The sequence below is a fragment of the Ornithorhynchus anatinus genome, chromosome 2, assembly GCF_004115215.2.
Source record: "Ornithorhynchus anatinus isolate Pmale09 chromosome 2, mOrnAna1.pri.v4, whole genome shotgun sequence".
Taxonomy (NCBI): domain Eukaryota; kingdom Metazoa; phylum Chordata; class Mammalia; order Monotremata; family Ornithorhynchidae; genus Ornithorhynchus; species Ornithorhynchus anatinus.
In genome coordinates, this window is record NC_041729.1 from 16,154,959 (window position 1) to 16,169,921 (window position 14,963).

General features: G+C 47.0%; 1 protein-coding gene across 1 annotated transcript in view; it reads right to left on the minus strand.

Annotated features, from left to right (window-relative positions):
- The window catches only part of LOC100076557 (refilin-A), a 35,708-nt gene extending 33,954 nt beyond the window's left edge, over positions 1-1,754 (minus strand). Inside the window, exon 1 of the mRNA XM_029058838.2 lies at positions 1,571-1,754. Coding sequence (XP_028914671.1) covers positions 1,571-1,636 — 66 coding nt within the window. The 5' untranslated portion in view covers positions 1,637-1,754. The remainder of the gene's footprint in view (positions 1-1,570) is intronic.
- Between the last annotated feature and the right edge of the window lie 13,209 nt (positions 1,755-14,963).

A 14,963-nucleotide genomic window follows, 5' to 3' on the forward strand; every position in this document is an offset into this window, starting at 1 on the left:
GGCAAAATTTGGACAATTGCTTCTTCCCAAGGAGTGAGTGAGGGTATCAGTGGCAGCTAACTGCTGCATTCCGTCTCTGCCCCCACCTACTCCACCACCCCCTGACCCAAATCAAAACTACGAAAGCATGCAATGTGTTCCCAATCCAAGCAAACACCCCCCACCCCACCCCACCCCAAATAGCCCATTCTGTAAGCATGACCCCATGGCCTGGTGAACTCCTTATGGGACAGGAATGGCCTTACCAAGTCGGTCCTATTGTACTCTCTCAAGTGCTTGGCACAGCACTCTGCACACCTTAAGTGCTCCAAAATTGATCAATTGACTGAATGACTGATGGAGCTTTGCCCAGGCTATTTGGTGGAGGAAACACAGCCTTCTGGTTCCAGCTCAAAATAGATTGTGTCCAACTCAATTTGCTTGTATCCAGCTCAGTGCTTAGAACAGTGCTTGGCACATAGTGAGTGCTTAACAAATACTCCAATTATTATTATTATAATTAGATACAAGATAATTGGGTTAGAAGACTGAGGGTAGATAGAAGATAATTATCAGCCAACACTTTATGACCTGCTCACAATCTGCCATTTTCTAGAATATAAGGAAGGTGGGAACCATGGGGCTGATGAGCCAACTAGGGTACAGCTAGCTCTACATTCTGAATCAGCAACAAATAAAAAGAATTGGAGTTAATAATGATCGCGGTAATTGTTAAGCTCTTGCTATGTGTCAGGCACTATACTAGACACTGGGGTAGATACAAGCTAATCAGGTGGGGCCCAGTCCATGTCCCACATGGACTGCACAGTCTTAATCACCATTTTACAGATGAGGTTAATTGAGGCACAGAGAAGGTAATCATCTCTCAGGAAAGATACAAACACCAGCCAATGTTATGACTGTGTGGTTTCCCTATCAATGAAACTGAGTATTTCATCAAGTCAGAAGCCAATGATAGAGAGCATCTGGAGAGATTCCCAAGGGGATCATGAGAGAGCATGTGGCCACAGAGGGGGTAGATGGGCAGCCCTAGTTACCGTCTCAGTTGGGACAGCACCGATGGGACCCAGAGCAGACCTCTGCCTGGCTCCTCTGACCTCAAGGTGCTGAGGGGTGGGTGTAGGACCTAGAGGGGTCAAGAGAAGCAGTGTAGCCTAATGGGTAGACCACAGGCCTGGGAGACAGAGGACATGAGTTTTAGTCCTGACTCTGCCACTTGTCAGCTGTGTGACCTTGGGGAAGTCACTTCACTTCTCTGTGCCTCAATTACCTCAACTGTAAAATGGGGATTTTGACTGTGGGCCCCATGGGAGACAGGGACTTTGTCCAACCTGATTATCTTGTATCTACCCATCCTTAAGATAGTGCTTGGCACATAACATATAACAAAAACTATAAATATGTATAAATACATTAATATAAATAACCATAAATATATATATTTTTCAGGAGAAAAGAGAATGGAAATGTGGAGCAATTAGTCGGTAAGGATCCAGAGAGTGGGCAAGTGAGTTCCTTGTAGGACTGGAAAGGTGCAGAGAGCTACCACTGCCTCTGCCACTGTGCCCACCTGAGTGTCACAATCCTCCTGCCTGGGCCACCACTGCTGCCGCCACCATGCCCATGCAAGCATCATAATCCTCCTGTCCAGGCAACCACAACTGCCGCCACCTTACCCGCCCAGGCATTACAATCCCCCTGTCCAGGCCACTTCTGATGTTGCCACCATGCCCACACAAGCACCACAATCCCCCATCTTGTCAACCACCGTTGCAGCCACCATGCCCATGTGAGAACGTCACAATTCCCCTGTCTGGGCTTCTGCTGACTCCACCACCAAGCACTTAGAACAGTGCTTGGCACATTCTAAGAACTTAACAAATACGAAGCAGCGTGGCTCCGGGGAAAGAGCACGGGCTTAGTAGTCAGAGCTCATGGATTCTAATCCCGGTTCTGCCACCTGTCAGCTGAGTGATTGGTCAAGTCACTTGACTTCTCAGTGTCTCAGTTACCTCATCTGTAAAATGGGGATTAAGACTGTGAGCCCCAAGTGGGACAACCTGATTACCCTGTATCTATCCCAGCTCTTAAAACAGTGTTCAGCACATAGTAAGCGCTTAACAAATACCAACATTATTATTATTATTACCATAATTATGCCCACATGAGTATCACAATTCCCCTTTCTGGGCCTCCCCTGCCCCTATCATCATGCTCACGTGAGCATCATAATCCTCCCGTCCAGGCCACCACTACCAGGTCCACACCCATTTGAGCATCACAATCCCTTCGTCTGGACCACTGCCCCTGAGAGGAGGAGCATGATGAAAAACCAAAGCCACAGCCACCCTGGCTTCTCTGGGGGCAGGGACAGAGAGGAGTGGAGTGGGCTCTGGAAGGGGTGGTGGTGTTGAAGGGGGACAAAGAGGATGCAGAAGGAGCTTTGAGGGGGGTGGCTTGGGAGAGGCTTTTCCACGAAGGGTAGAAGCGGGGCTCACCAGATTGTCCCACCTCCCTCTTCTCTGGCTACCACCACTTGATAATCATAATTATGAGATTTGTGAAGTGTTTACTATGTGCTAAGCACTGTTCAAAGGACTGGGGTAGAGACAAGTTAATCAGGTTGCACACAGTCCCTGTCCCACATGGGGCTCACACTCTTCATCCCTGTTTTACAGATAAGGGAACTGAGGCCCAGAGAAATGATCTGACTTGCCCAAGGTCACACAGCAACCATGTGGCAGAGCCGGGATTAGAACCCAGGTCCTTCTGATGTCCAGGCTCGTGCTCTATCCACTAAGCCATGTTATTCTCACTTACCATCTCACTTATGGAATAGGTATACCTCTGCTTGACTCCTCCTCCCGGAGCTGAGACATACCTATTCCATTCCTAGCTTGGGCAGTGGCTAGAGAATGGCAGACAATCTGCTACAAGTCAAAACTCATCAGTGCTGGGCAGCAGAGGTACGACAGAGAGTCGAGGGCAGAGACTAAAGTTTACTGTGTGGAAGGAGGCAGTGGTAAACCACTTCTGTATTTTTACAAAGAAAACTCTGTAATTACACTACCAGAACAATTGCAGGTGGAGAGCGGGGCATTGTAGGACAGATGTGACTGTGGTGTCGCTATGGGTCAGAAACAACTCAACGGCATATGACAAGACAAGCAGGGAATGTGTCTACCAAATCTGTTTTATTGTCTCTCTCAACCACTTAATATGGTGCTCTGCACACAGTAAGCACTTAATAAATATGATTGAACAAGAGTTAAAAATGACTTTAATCCCTCAGGGAACCATTCTCTGCCACTTCCTCTAACTAGCTTATATTAATGGCTGTCTCCACTAGACTGTAAGCTTCTGAGGACAAGGATCATGCCTACCAAATGTATTGTATTTTACTCTTCCAAACACTTCATAGAGTACAGTGCTCTGCACACAGTTAACACTCAACACCACTGACAGATTGAACTGAATGGGAGGAGTGTGACATGGGTGGAACATGATATTATTTCCTCCAATTCAGATACAGTCTAATGTTTCCTCACTTGTGACATTTTCTTTACTCAGTCTTTTGAAAATAAACAGAAAACAAGTTTCAGCTCACCTTGCCCAGACCCACAGCCCGCAGACACATCCCTCCATCACCACGGGCTCATGTTTACGGAGCACACGAGGCTTTGGACCGAAAACACAGTCCTTCCCCTGCCCCTGGGGACAACAGACTTGCCCCAGCCCCAGTGAAGTCAGTCGGGGTTTGGCTCGTGTCCAGGGCCTGGTCTGGTTTATATAGTGTGGCGGGCCTCTTTGGGAACCAAAGGCCCTTTTCTTTCAGCAGTGTAAAATTCTATTCTCTGCTCCTTCTCCAGGGGCTCAGTCCCAATCTGCCAGCCATCCTCAATTAATCATATTTATTAAGTGCTTACTGTGTGCAGAGCACTGTACTAAGCACTTGGGAGAGTACAATGCAATAGAGGTGTTATAGTCAATCCCTGCCTATAAGTAACTTGCAGTCTAAAGGGGGGAGACAGACTTTAATATAAATAAATAAATTTTGGATATAGATAAATAATAACTATGGTACTTGTTAAGTGCTTACAAAAACTGTTCTAAACCCTGGGATAGTTACAAGTTAATCAGCTAGGACACAGCCCCTGTCCTACATGGGGTTCGCACTCTTAATTTTACAGATGAAGTAACTGAGGCCCAGAGAAGTGAAGTGACTTGCCCAAGGTCACACAGCAGACAAGTGGCAGAGCCGGTATTAGAACCCAGGTCCTTCTGACTCCCAGGCCCACTCTCTGTCCACTAAGCCACGCTACTTCTGATTAAGTGTTGTGGGGCTGAGGGAGTGGTGAATAAAGGGTGCAGATCCAAGTGCAAAGATGATGGAGAGGAGAGTGGGAGAAGAGGAAATGAGGGCCTAGTCAGGGAAGGTCTCTTGGAGTAACTGTGCCTTAAACAAGGCTTTGAAGGTCCGGAGACCAACTGTCAGATATGAAGGAAGCGGGTGTTCCAGGCCAGAAGCGGGACGTGGGCAAGGGGTCGGTGGCAAGATAGACAAGATCAAGTTTTACAGTGAGTAGGTCAGCACTAAAGCAAAATGTGTGGGCTGGGTTGGAGTAGGAGAGTAGCAAGGACGGGTAGGAGTGGGCAATGGGCTATGGTTGCTGCCCCACCCCTTGAGGTTGCAAGCACACATTCTGTTTCTAACTGAAGCACACGCATCCCATGTCAGGCTCTGGTGACTCTAGCTCTGTATGTTCTTTCCAGGCAGAATCTGTTCCTGCATCAGGTGCTCAGAGGAGGCTGGCCCAGCCAGCACTTTGGATGAGAATGGCCTGCAGTGGGCACTTCCATCCCAGAACTGGAGAGTCGCTTTCTGGAAGGAGGAGGATCTAGGTGAAGGCCCTCCCTCCTCAAATCCGCCAAACAATCATACTTCCCCACCTTCAAAGCTCTACTGAAGGTTCACCTCCTCCAAGAGGCCTTCCCAGACTAAGCCTCCCTTTTCTTCAGCTCCCCCTCCCCTCCCCATTGCTCCAACTCGATCTCTTTGCTCTACCCCCCCTCCACCCCACAGCACATGTGTATATATCTACATATCTACAATTCTATTTATTTATTTTAATGCCTGTTTACTTGTTTTTATGTGCATATAACTTTAATTCCATTTATTTATACTGATGCTATTGATGCCTGTTTACTTGTTTTGTTGTCTGTCTCCCCCATTCTAGACTGTAAGCCCGCTGTGAGCAGGGAATGTCTCTATTGCTGAATTGTACTTTCCAAGCGCTTAGTACAGTGCTCTGCACATGGTAAGTGCTCAGTAAATACGATTGAATGGATGAATGAATGAACACTTGCCACATCCCCACGGTCCATCGCCAATCTATTCTCTGGGCTGAAGACCCTCAGTCAGCCAGTCAATCGTATTTATTGAGGACTTACTGTGTGCAGAGCACCGTACTAGACACTTGGGAGAGTACAATATAACAACAAATGGACACATTCCTTGCCCACAACTAGCTTGGAGCTGGTACTTTCTCCAAGGGCTCTGCTCACTCCATCTGAAGATGGCAGGAAGGAGGGAATTTGCTTGCTATCTGAGCAGATTTTTGGGATGATGATGATGATGGTGATATTTGTTAAGTGCTTACCCTGTGTCAAGCACTTTTCTAAGCACTGGAGTAGATTCAAGTTTATTAGCACAGAGTCCCTGTCCCATGTGGGGCTCACAGTCTAAGTAGGAGGGATAACAGATATCGAATCCCCATTTTTCCGATGAGGAAACTGAGGCCCAGAGAAATTAAGTGACTTTCCAAGGTCAAAGAGCAGGCAAGTGGCAGAGCTAGGATTAGAACCCAGGTCCTTGGCCCCACAAGTTTGTGCTTTTTCCACTAGGCCACACTGCTCATCAGAGCAAGGAAAGCAGTGGGGAAGAGCCACAGTGCCTGATCACCTCTCTCCCAGGCCTCCTGGGTCCTAGCAGGGAAGGTCCTGCTGGCTAGAAATTGGGCATGGACAATCACTGCGCCGCCCCAAGGTCAGTGGGATTCTCACATTCCAGGAGCTATATGAGCCTGCAAGCACTATTGAGGACAATAATAATAATAATAATAATGGTATTTTATAAGTGCTTACTAAGAGCCAGGCACTCTGCTAAGCACTAGGGTGGATACAAGCAAATTAAGTTGAACACAGTCCCTGTTTCATGTGGGACTCAGAGTCTCAATCTCCATTTTACAGAGGAGGTAACTGAGGCACAGAGCAATAAACTGATTTGCCCGAGGTCACACTGCAGACAAGTGGCGGAACCAGGTTTAGAACCATGACCTGCTGACTCCCAGGCCCATGCTCTATCCACTACTCCATGCTGCTTCTGGAAGGGCCTCAGGGGTCCCGATTGTGCTAATTGAATCTTCTTCCCTTCCTGGGGTCTCAGTCCCTCCCCTGTCCTGAGCCAGGTGGGTGAGTCTGCAAGGTCAGCGAGCCTGGAAATACAGCAGGTGCCCTAGCATCGTCCACGGTTTCTGGTAGGGGCCACCCAGTGGATAATGTTGGAATTTATTAAGCACATATCAATCGTATTTATTGAGCGTTTACTGTGTGCAGATCACTGTCCTAAGCACTTGGGAGAATACAGTACAGCAATAAGCAGACACATTCCCTGCCCACAACGAGCTTCACCATCTAAGCACTGGGGCAGGTACGAGGAAATCAGATCAGTCTCTGCCCACATGGGATTCACGATCTAAGAGGGAGGAAGAGCAGGTATCCATATTCCCATTCTACAGGTAAGGGAACTGAGGCACAGAGAGGCTAAATGAGGTGCCCAAGGTCACACAGCAGGTGAGTGTTAGAGCCGGGACAAAAATCCAGGTTTCCTCACTCCTACCTAGTCCCTTGTTCTTTCCACTAGGCCACAGATGTGGAAAGGGGTGGTCTTTAGGCAAAGGAAGATTCTCTGGGCTAGTGGACAATTTAATCTCCAATTCTATGCAATATTCCTCTGAGGACAGTTCAGATCCCATGAAACTTAATGCCTCATGGGCTGTTTGGGTCAGGTTAAGATCGTAATTGTTTAGAACTTTATCATGTAAAAGAGTAGGGAAGAGGGCAGAGGGCTAGGGGAGGGAGAAGGGAATTCATTCATTCAATTGTATTTAGTGAGTGCTTACTGTGTGCAGACCACTGTACGAATCGCTTGGGAGAGTACAATAAAACAGTAAAGAGACATATTCCCTGACAAAATGAGCTTATAGTCTAGAGGGGGAGACAGACATTAATATAAATAAATAAATTACAGATCCAGGGCACACTTAAAATCTGTCCAAAATCCTAAAATATGTGTTCTCGGCCCTAAGTGTCCAGACTGAATATCTTGCTTCACCCCAACACTAAGCAGGAGAGGAGAGGAGCAGTGTGGCCTATGGGAAAGAGCAAGGGTCTGGGAGTCAGAGGACATGGGTTCTAATGCCAGTTCTGCCACTTGTCTAGTGTGTGACCCTGGGCAAGTCACTTCACTTCTCTTTGCCTCAGGCCCCTCATCTGAAACATAGGGGTTAAAATTGTTAACTCCATGTGGGACAGGGACTCTGTCCAACCCGGTTATCTTGTATATTCCCCAGGGCTTAGTATGGTGCCTGGCACATAGTAAGTGCTTAGCAATATCATTATTATAATTATTATCACAGTGTTTGTCACACAGTAAATGTTGAATTCCTTAAGGAATAAATGTCTGCATAGGGGTGGTGCGTGTTTTAAAGGAAATTTGCTGAAGAAAATTCCATTTTATCTCAGTCATTAATGGAACAAAGATAATGGAAAGTAACAACCAAGTGTTCGTGGTGCTTGTTCCCACTGCACTTGGAGACTCAGACCACAAGCCCTACCTCCACACCTGCCCCAGTAACGAGATGTGAGCCGGCCCTCCTGACTAGGGACCCATGCCATTCGGGATGTTCCCAAACCCCAGCCCTCTTCTCAATGTCCTCCTGCCGTAGGGACCTGAGTCATTCCCCAGAATCCCAGGCAGGCAGCAGAGGGGGTGGGCTTGGGGTGAACCCGGGAAATATTTGGGCAGTGCTTTCAGCCTAATGCTCTCAAGGAGTCTTTCATACTGAAGTGTGGCACAGCCTCCTAACTGGTTTTCTCATGAGCTCTCTTCAGGCTCATTAAAGCACAAGCACAGAGTCCATGAATTATTTCAACCATCACCCCTGCCCTCCTACCTTGCTTAACTTCTATTTTTAACCACTCAATCTCCAAGGGCTCCTTCCCCTCTGCCTTCAAACATGCCCACGTCTCCCCCATCCTAAAAAATAAATACTATTGAATGAATGAATGAATGAACTGTTTTGGTTTTTTTTAATTATAGCTATTATTATGGTATTTGTTAAGTGCTTTCTCTGTCTCTTTCTCTCTCTCTAGATATAGATACAACAGTGTGCTGCATACAGTAAATGCTCAGTAAATATGATTGAATGAATACAAGTTAATTAGTTTGTATACAATCCCTGTCCCATATGGGGCTCACATTCTTAATCACCATTTTACAGATGAGGGAACTGAGGCCCAGAAAAGTGAAATGATTTGCCCAAGGTCACACAGCAGACATGTGGTGAGATTAAAACCCAGCTCCTTCCGACTCCCAGGTCCATGCTGTATCCACTAGACCACACTACTTCTCAATACTATATGTCAAGCATACAAGTTAACACAGTCCCTGCCCACGTGGGGATCATAGTCTAAGTTAAAAGGGAGAACAGGTATTATTATTATTATTTTTATTGTATTTGTTAAATGCTTCTTATGTGTCAAGCAATGTTCCAAGTGCAGGTATGGAATTCCCATTTTACAGATGAGGAAAGTACAGCCCAGAGAATTTATCTGACTTGCCCTAGGTCACACCTCAGGCAACTGACAGACCCAGGATTGAGAGCCCGCTATTGGGCAGTGATTGTCTTTATCTGTTGCCCAATTGTACATTCCAAGCACTTAGTACAGTGCGCTGCACATAGTAAGTGCTTAATAAATACCATTGAATGAATAAATGATTGAACCCAGGTCCTCTGACTCCCAAGGCTGTGCTCTTACCACGAGGCAGTACTGTTGCCCTGAGCCAGCCCCAGCCCTGCCCTCAGGACACCAGAGAGCAAGCGGTGATTCCCTCAATAATAATAATAATAATGTTGGCATTTGTTAAGTGCTTACTATGTGCAGAGCATTGTTCTAAGTGCTGGGGTAGCTACAGGGTAATCAGATTGCCCCATGTGAGGCTCACTGTCTTCACCCCCATTTTACAGATGAGGGAACTGAGGCACAGAGAAGTGAAGTGACTTACCCACAGTCACAGAGCTGACAAGTGGCAGAGCCAGGATTCGAACCCATGACCTCTGTCTCCCAAGCCCGGGCTCTTTCCACCGAGCCATGCTACTTCTGGAGTCCCCTGGGGAAATGTCTGACACCTGGAAGTCATTCAGCATCCTGCTGTGCTGAAGGGACCTACCATGCTCCTGCTTCTACAGTGAAAGACGTCGCTTGGAAAGAGCAGGCAGCAGCCTGCGGTTGGGACTTTTTGCACCATAGGCTGGGCAGCAATATTCATTCAATCGTATTTATTGAGTGCTTACTCTGTGCAGAGAACTGTACTAAGTGCTTTGGAAGTACAATTCGGCAACAGATAGAGACAATTCCTACCCAACAACGGGCTCACAGTCCAAGACCACAGAGCAGCAGCAATAATAATGGTGGTATTTGTTAAGCACTTACTATATGCCAAGCACTGTTCCAAGCACTGGGGTAGATACAAGGATATCTGGTTGTCCCACGTGGGGCTCGCAGTCATAATCCCCATTTTACATATGAGGTAACTGAAGCACAGAGAAGTTAAGTGATTTGCCCCAAGTCATTCAGCTGATAAGTGGTAGAGCCAGAATTAGAACTCACAACCTCTGACTCCCAAGTCTGGACTCTTTCTATTAAGCCACACTGCTTCTCAGCAGCAAGATAAGGGTCAGTGCAGAAATGTTCATTATGGCTCTCCTTAAGGCCAATAAAGAGGGCTAGTGGATAGATCATGGGCCTGGGAGTCAGAAGGACCTGGGTTCTCCTCTCAGCTCCACTACTTTTTTGCCTAAGTGACCTTAGGCAAGTCACTTATTGTTGTATTGTACTCTCCCAAGTGCTTAGTATAGTGTTCATTCATTCAATTGTATTTATTGAGCACTTATGATGTGCAGAGCACTGTACTAAGCGCTTGGGATGAACAAGTCGGCAACAGATAGAGACAGTCCCTGCCGTTTGACGGGCTTACGGTCTAATCGGGGGAGACGGACAGACGAGAACGATGGCAATATATAGAGTCAAGGGGAAGAACATCTCGTAAAAACAATGGCAACTAAATAGAATCGAGGCGATGTACATTTCATAAACAAAATAAATAGGGTAATGAAAATATATGCAGTTGAGCAGACGAGTTCAGTGCTGAGGGGATGGGAAGGTAGAGGGGGAGGAGCAGAGGGAAATGGGAGGAAAAGAGGGTTAAGCTGCGGAGAGGTGAAGGGGGGGCGGTAGAGGGAGTAGAGGGAGAAGGGGAGCTCAGCCTGGGAAGGCCTCTTGGAGGAGGTGAGTTTTAAGTAGGGTTTTGAAGAGGGGAAGAGAATTAGTTTGGCGGTGGTGAGGAGGGAGGGCATTCCAGGACCGCGGAAGGACGTGGCCCAGGGGTCGACGGAGGGATGGGTGAGACCGAGGGACGGTGAGGAGGTGGGAGGCGGAGGAGCGGAGCGTGCGGGGTGGGCGGTAGAAAGAGAGAAGGGAGGAGAGGTAGGAAGGGGCAAGGTGATGGAGAGCCTTGAAGCCTAGAGTGAGGAGCTTTTGTTTGGAGCGGAGGTTGATAGGCAACCACTGGAGGTGTTTAAGAAGGGGAGTGACATGCCCAGATCGTTTCTGCGGGAAGATGAGCCGGGCAGCGGAGTGAAGAATAGACTGGAGCGGGGCGAGAGAGGAGGAAGGGAGGTCAGAGAGAAGGCTGACACAGTAGTCTAGCTGGGATATAACGAGAGTCCGTAGCAGTAAGGTAGCCGTTTGGTTGGAGAGGAAGGGGCGGATCTTGGCGATATTGTAGAGGTGAAACCGGCCGGTCTTGGTAACGGATAGGATGTGTGGGGTGAACGAGAGAGAAGAGTCAAGGATGACACCAAGATCGCGGGCCTGAGAGACGGGAAGGATGGTCGTGCCATCCATGGTAATAGGGAAGTCTGGGAGAGGACCGGGTTTGGGAGGGAAGATGAGGAGCTCAGTCTTGCTCATGTTGAGTTTTAGATGGCGGGCCGACATCCAGGTGGAGACATCCTGGAGGCAGGAGGAGATGCGAGCCTGAGGGAGGGGGAGAGGACAGGGGCAGAGATGTAGATCTGCGTGTCATCTGCGTAGAGATGGTAGTCAAAGCCATGAGAGCGAATGAGTTCACCGAGGGAGTGAGTGTAAATGGAGAACAGAAGAGGGCCAAGAACTGACCCTTGAGGAACTCCAACAGTTAAAGGATGGGAGGGGGAGGAGGCTCCTGCTAAGGAAACCGAGAATGACCGGCCAGAGAGATAAGAGGATGTGGGCCAGGGGTGGATGGCAGGACAAGCGACAACGAGGCACAGTGAGAAGGTTAGCTCAGTGGATCACAATGGGCGGGCTGGGCTATAGAAGGAGAGAAGGGAGTTGGAGTAGGAGGGGGCAAGGTGATGGAGAGCTTTGAAGCCAAGAGTGAGGAATTTTTGCTTCATACAAAGGTTGAGAGGCAAACACTGGATTTGTGAGGAGGAGGTGACATGCCCAGAGGGTTTCTGTAGAATGATAATCTGGGCAGCAGAGTGAAGTATAGACCGAAGCGCAGAGAGACAGGAGTTTGGGAGTGTTCTGAAAACAGTAAGGGCTCTATAAGTACAATTGAATGAACTGAATGAATTTAACTTCTCTGGGCCTCAGTTACCCCATCTGTTAAATGGGGACTGTGGAACATGGATTTAGTCCAATCTGATTAGCTTCTATATACCCCAACACTTAATATAGTGCCTGGCACTTAGCAAATGCTTTGCAAATACCATTAAAAAAACATAACAAAACAAAACAAAACAAAAAAAACTCATCAGCATAATCCCTCATCCTGACAGCACACAGAGGACTCTGGGTTCTCTGAAAAAGAGATGTGCTGAGCTTTGGGCTTCCTTTGATACCCTCCCCGCAGTCACTAATCAAGGCTGGAAGCCAACTTGGATTGCAGCCAAGCAGGGGGGAGGGGGAGAGGAATACCTGTGTGGCACCTGGACCCTACACCCAAGCAAATGTCTCCATTCCCCAGAGAAGTTAAGCACCACACTGCAATTTTTCATCCTGCAGCCTGAAGCACAATAGATGGGCCGAAAAATCAAAATAGCACTGCTAAAATGCTGCATCACCCCTGCTTTTAAAGGAGACAATACGGGTCTCAATAATTTGGAGACAAAGATTTGACCTTGGATTACTTCTCTTTAAATGCTTTCATTAAAAAAAGGAGTGTGAGTGAGTGTGTGTGTGTGTGTGTGTGTGTGTGTGAGTGTACAAGCACTTAGTGAGCTTGATACTATGGAATTTAGAACCTAACCAGGGTAGTTCATACCAGGGCCAAGATTTAATAATAATCAAAGCCTAAATTTCACAGTGTAAACATGGAACCCAGTAATGCCAAAAACAAATGATTTTTTGGAGCATTTCTTCATTCCCACCCCCAGCTCCACTCTGTCCCATAAAGTTTCCATTCCAATGGTGTTTGTCCAGCAAGGAGCTGAGCCCTGGACTGTGCCCCCTCTCTCTCCATCCTACTGGGATGGATTCCTTGGGTATAGGGAGTGAACAGGTATCAGAAAAAGGAACATGGCCCAGGGTGATTTCAGGACGGAGACTGTAAGTTTGTCTTGGGCAGGGAATGTGTCTGTTATATTATTGTGTTGTACTCTCCCAAGCACTTAGTTCAGTGCTCTGCACATAGTAAGTGCTCAATAAATACAATTGATTGATTGAGACAAGCAAAAAAGAAGAAAGGTTATCTAGAACAATAAAGTCTGGTTCTGGGTCAGCATGAGTAGCCAAGCTAACTGACTAGAAGACAGGGTGAATGACTTCGATTCTCTAAGATGGGTTTCTTTCAGAAGTATTTAGCCTGATTCCTAGTCCTATACTGCATTTCCTTCTTGTGTTTTTCTAGCCTACTTCATTTTGGGACTTGCGGAGAAAAAAGATCAAAGACCAGATGAAGAAAAGAAAAACAAATGAGCAGAGAGGGATGGCAAAAAAGCACCTGGAGAAAGTCCCAAATCTTTTGTTCAGCAAATAATTTCTCAGCATTTCTCCCAGAGTAAGGAAACCTGATCTTTGAAAGTGTGAGCCAGCTAAAGAAAATGCAACCTGTTTCAGATTTATTTTCTGAATTGACTGCACTGAATGTGCAATCAATCAAGCAATCAATCAGTGGTATTTATTGAGTACTCACCATTTGCTGAGTACTGTGCAAAGCACTTGGGAGAGTACACTACAAAAGAAATAGCAGATATGTTTCCTGCCCATAACAAGTTTACAGTTTAGAGGAGGTTCAGACTGGATTATTCATTCACTCAATCCATTAATTAATCCCTCATATTAATTGTTTCTAATTAATTAACTAATTATGGTATTTATTAAGTGCTTGCTATGTGCAGAGCACTGTTCTAAGTGTTGGGGTAGATCCAGGGTCATCAGATTGCCCCACGTGGGGCTCACATTTTTAAATCCCCATTTTTACAGAGAGGTAACTGAGGCACAGAGAAGTTAAGTGACTTGCCCAAGCTCACACAGCAGACAAGTGGTGGAGCCGGGATTAGAACACACAACCTCTGACTCCCAAGCCCTGGCTCTTTCCACTGAGCCACGCTGATTCTCTTACTGAGTGCACCACACAGTACTAAATGATTGAGAGAGTACAATAGAGCTAGTGATCATAGTAATAATTGTGGCATTTGTTAAGAAGCTCTTACTATATGCCAAGCACTGTACTAAGCCCTGGGCTAGATACAAGATAATCAGGTTCCACATGGGGCTCAGCGTTCTAAATAGGAGGAAGAACATATATTGAATCCTCAGTTTTCAGAGGAGATAACTGAGACACTGAGAAGCTAAATAACTTGCCCAAGTCATGCAGGAGACAAGTAGTAGAGTTGGAATATGAACCCAAGTCTTCTGATACCCAGGCCTGTGCTCTTTCTACTAGGTCAGGTTTCTTCTCAATTGCTGCCCTGGAGGAGCTCACAATCCAGGAGGGGAGGCAGATATCTGGTGGAAGGATGATCCCTGTCCAGGTGTGGGAAAAAGAGGCCGCTCTTGTCTTGGGCAAGTCTTCCCGTCTGCTGAAGCGGGAGGAGGATGTTGAACCAGCCAGTGTGAAAGAGAGGACTGACCCAACTTTCTCCAGTCCCCATATCCTCTTCTGCTGGAACCCTACCCTAGCTAGAGAAGCAGCATGGCATAGTAGATAGAGCATGGGTTTGGGAGTCAGAAAGTCATGGGTTCTAATCCTGGCTTGGCCACTTGTCTGCTGTGTGATCTTTGGCAAGTCACTTCACTTCTCTGGACCTCAGTTATCTCATCTGTAAAATGGGGATTGAGATTGGAAGGCCAACATGGAACAAGAACTGTGTCCTACCTGATTTGCTTATATCCACCCCAGGGCTTTGTACAGTGCCGGGCACATAGTAAGTGCTTAATAAATATCATTATTATTATTATAGAGGTGGCTATAGTGTGGCTATATAGGTGTGACCACCAGGCCCTGCGTGCCAGTCAACCTTTGCTCTGAAACCACTGATCTGCAGGAAGGCTACAGGTTAAGGAGCAGAGCTGAAAGCTTTGGTTCCGCAAGGACAGTTGAGCACAGCCCTCAGGCAAGCGACTAGGTGTGG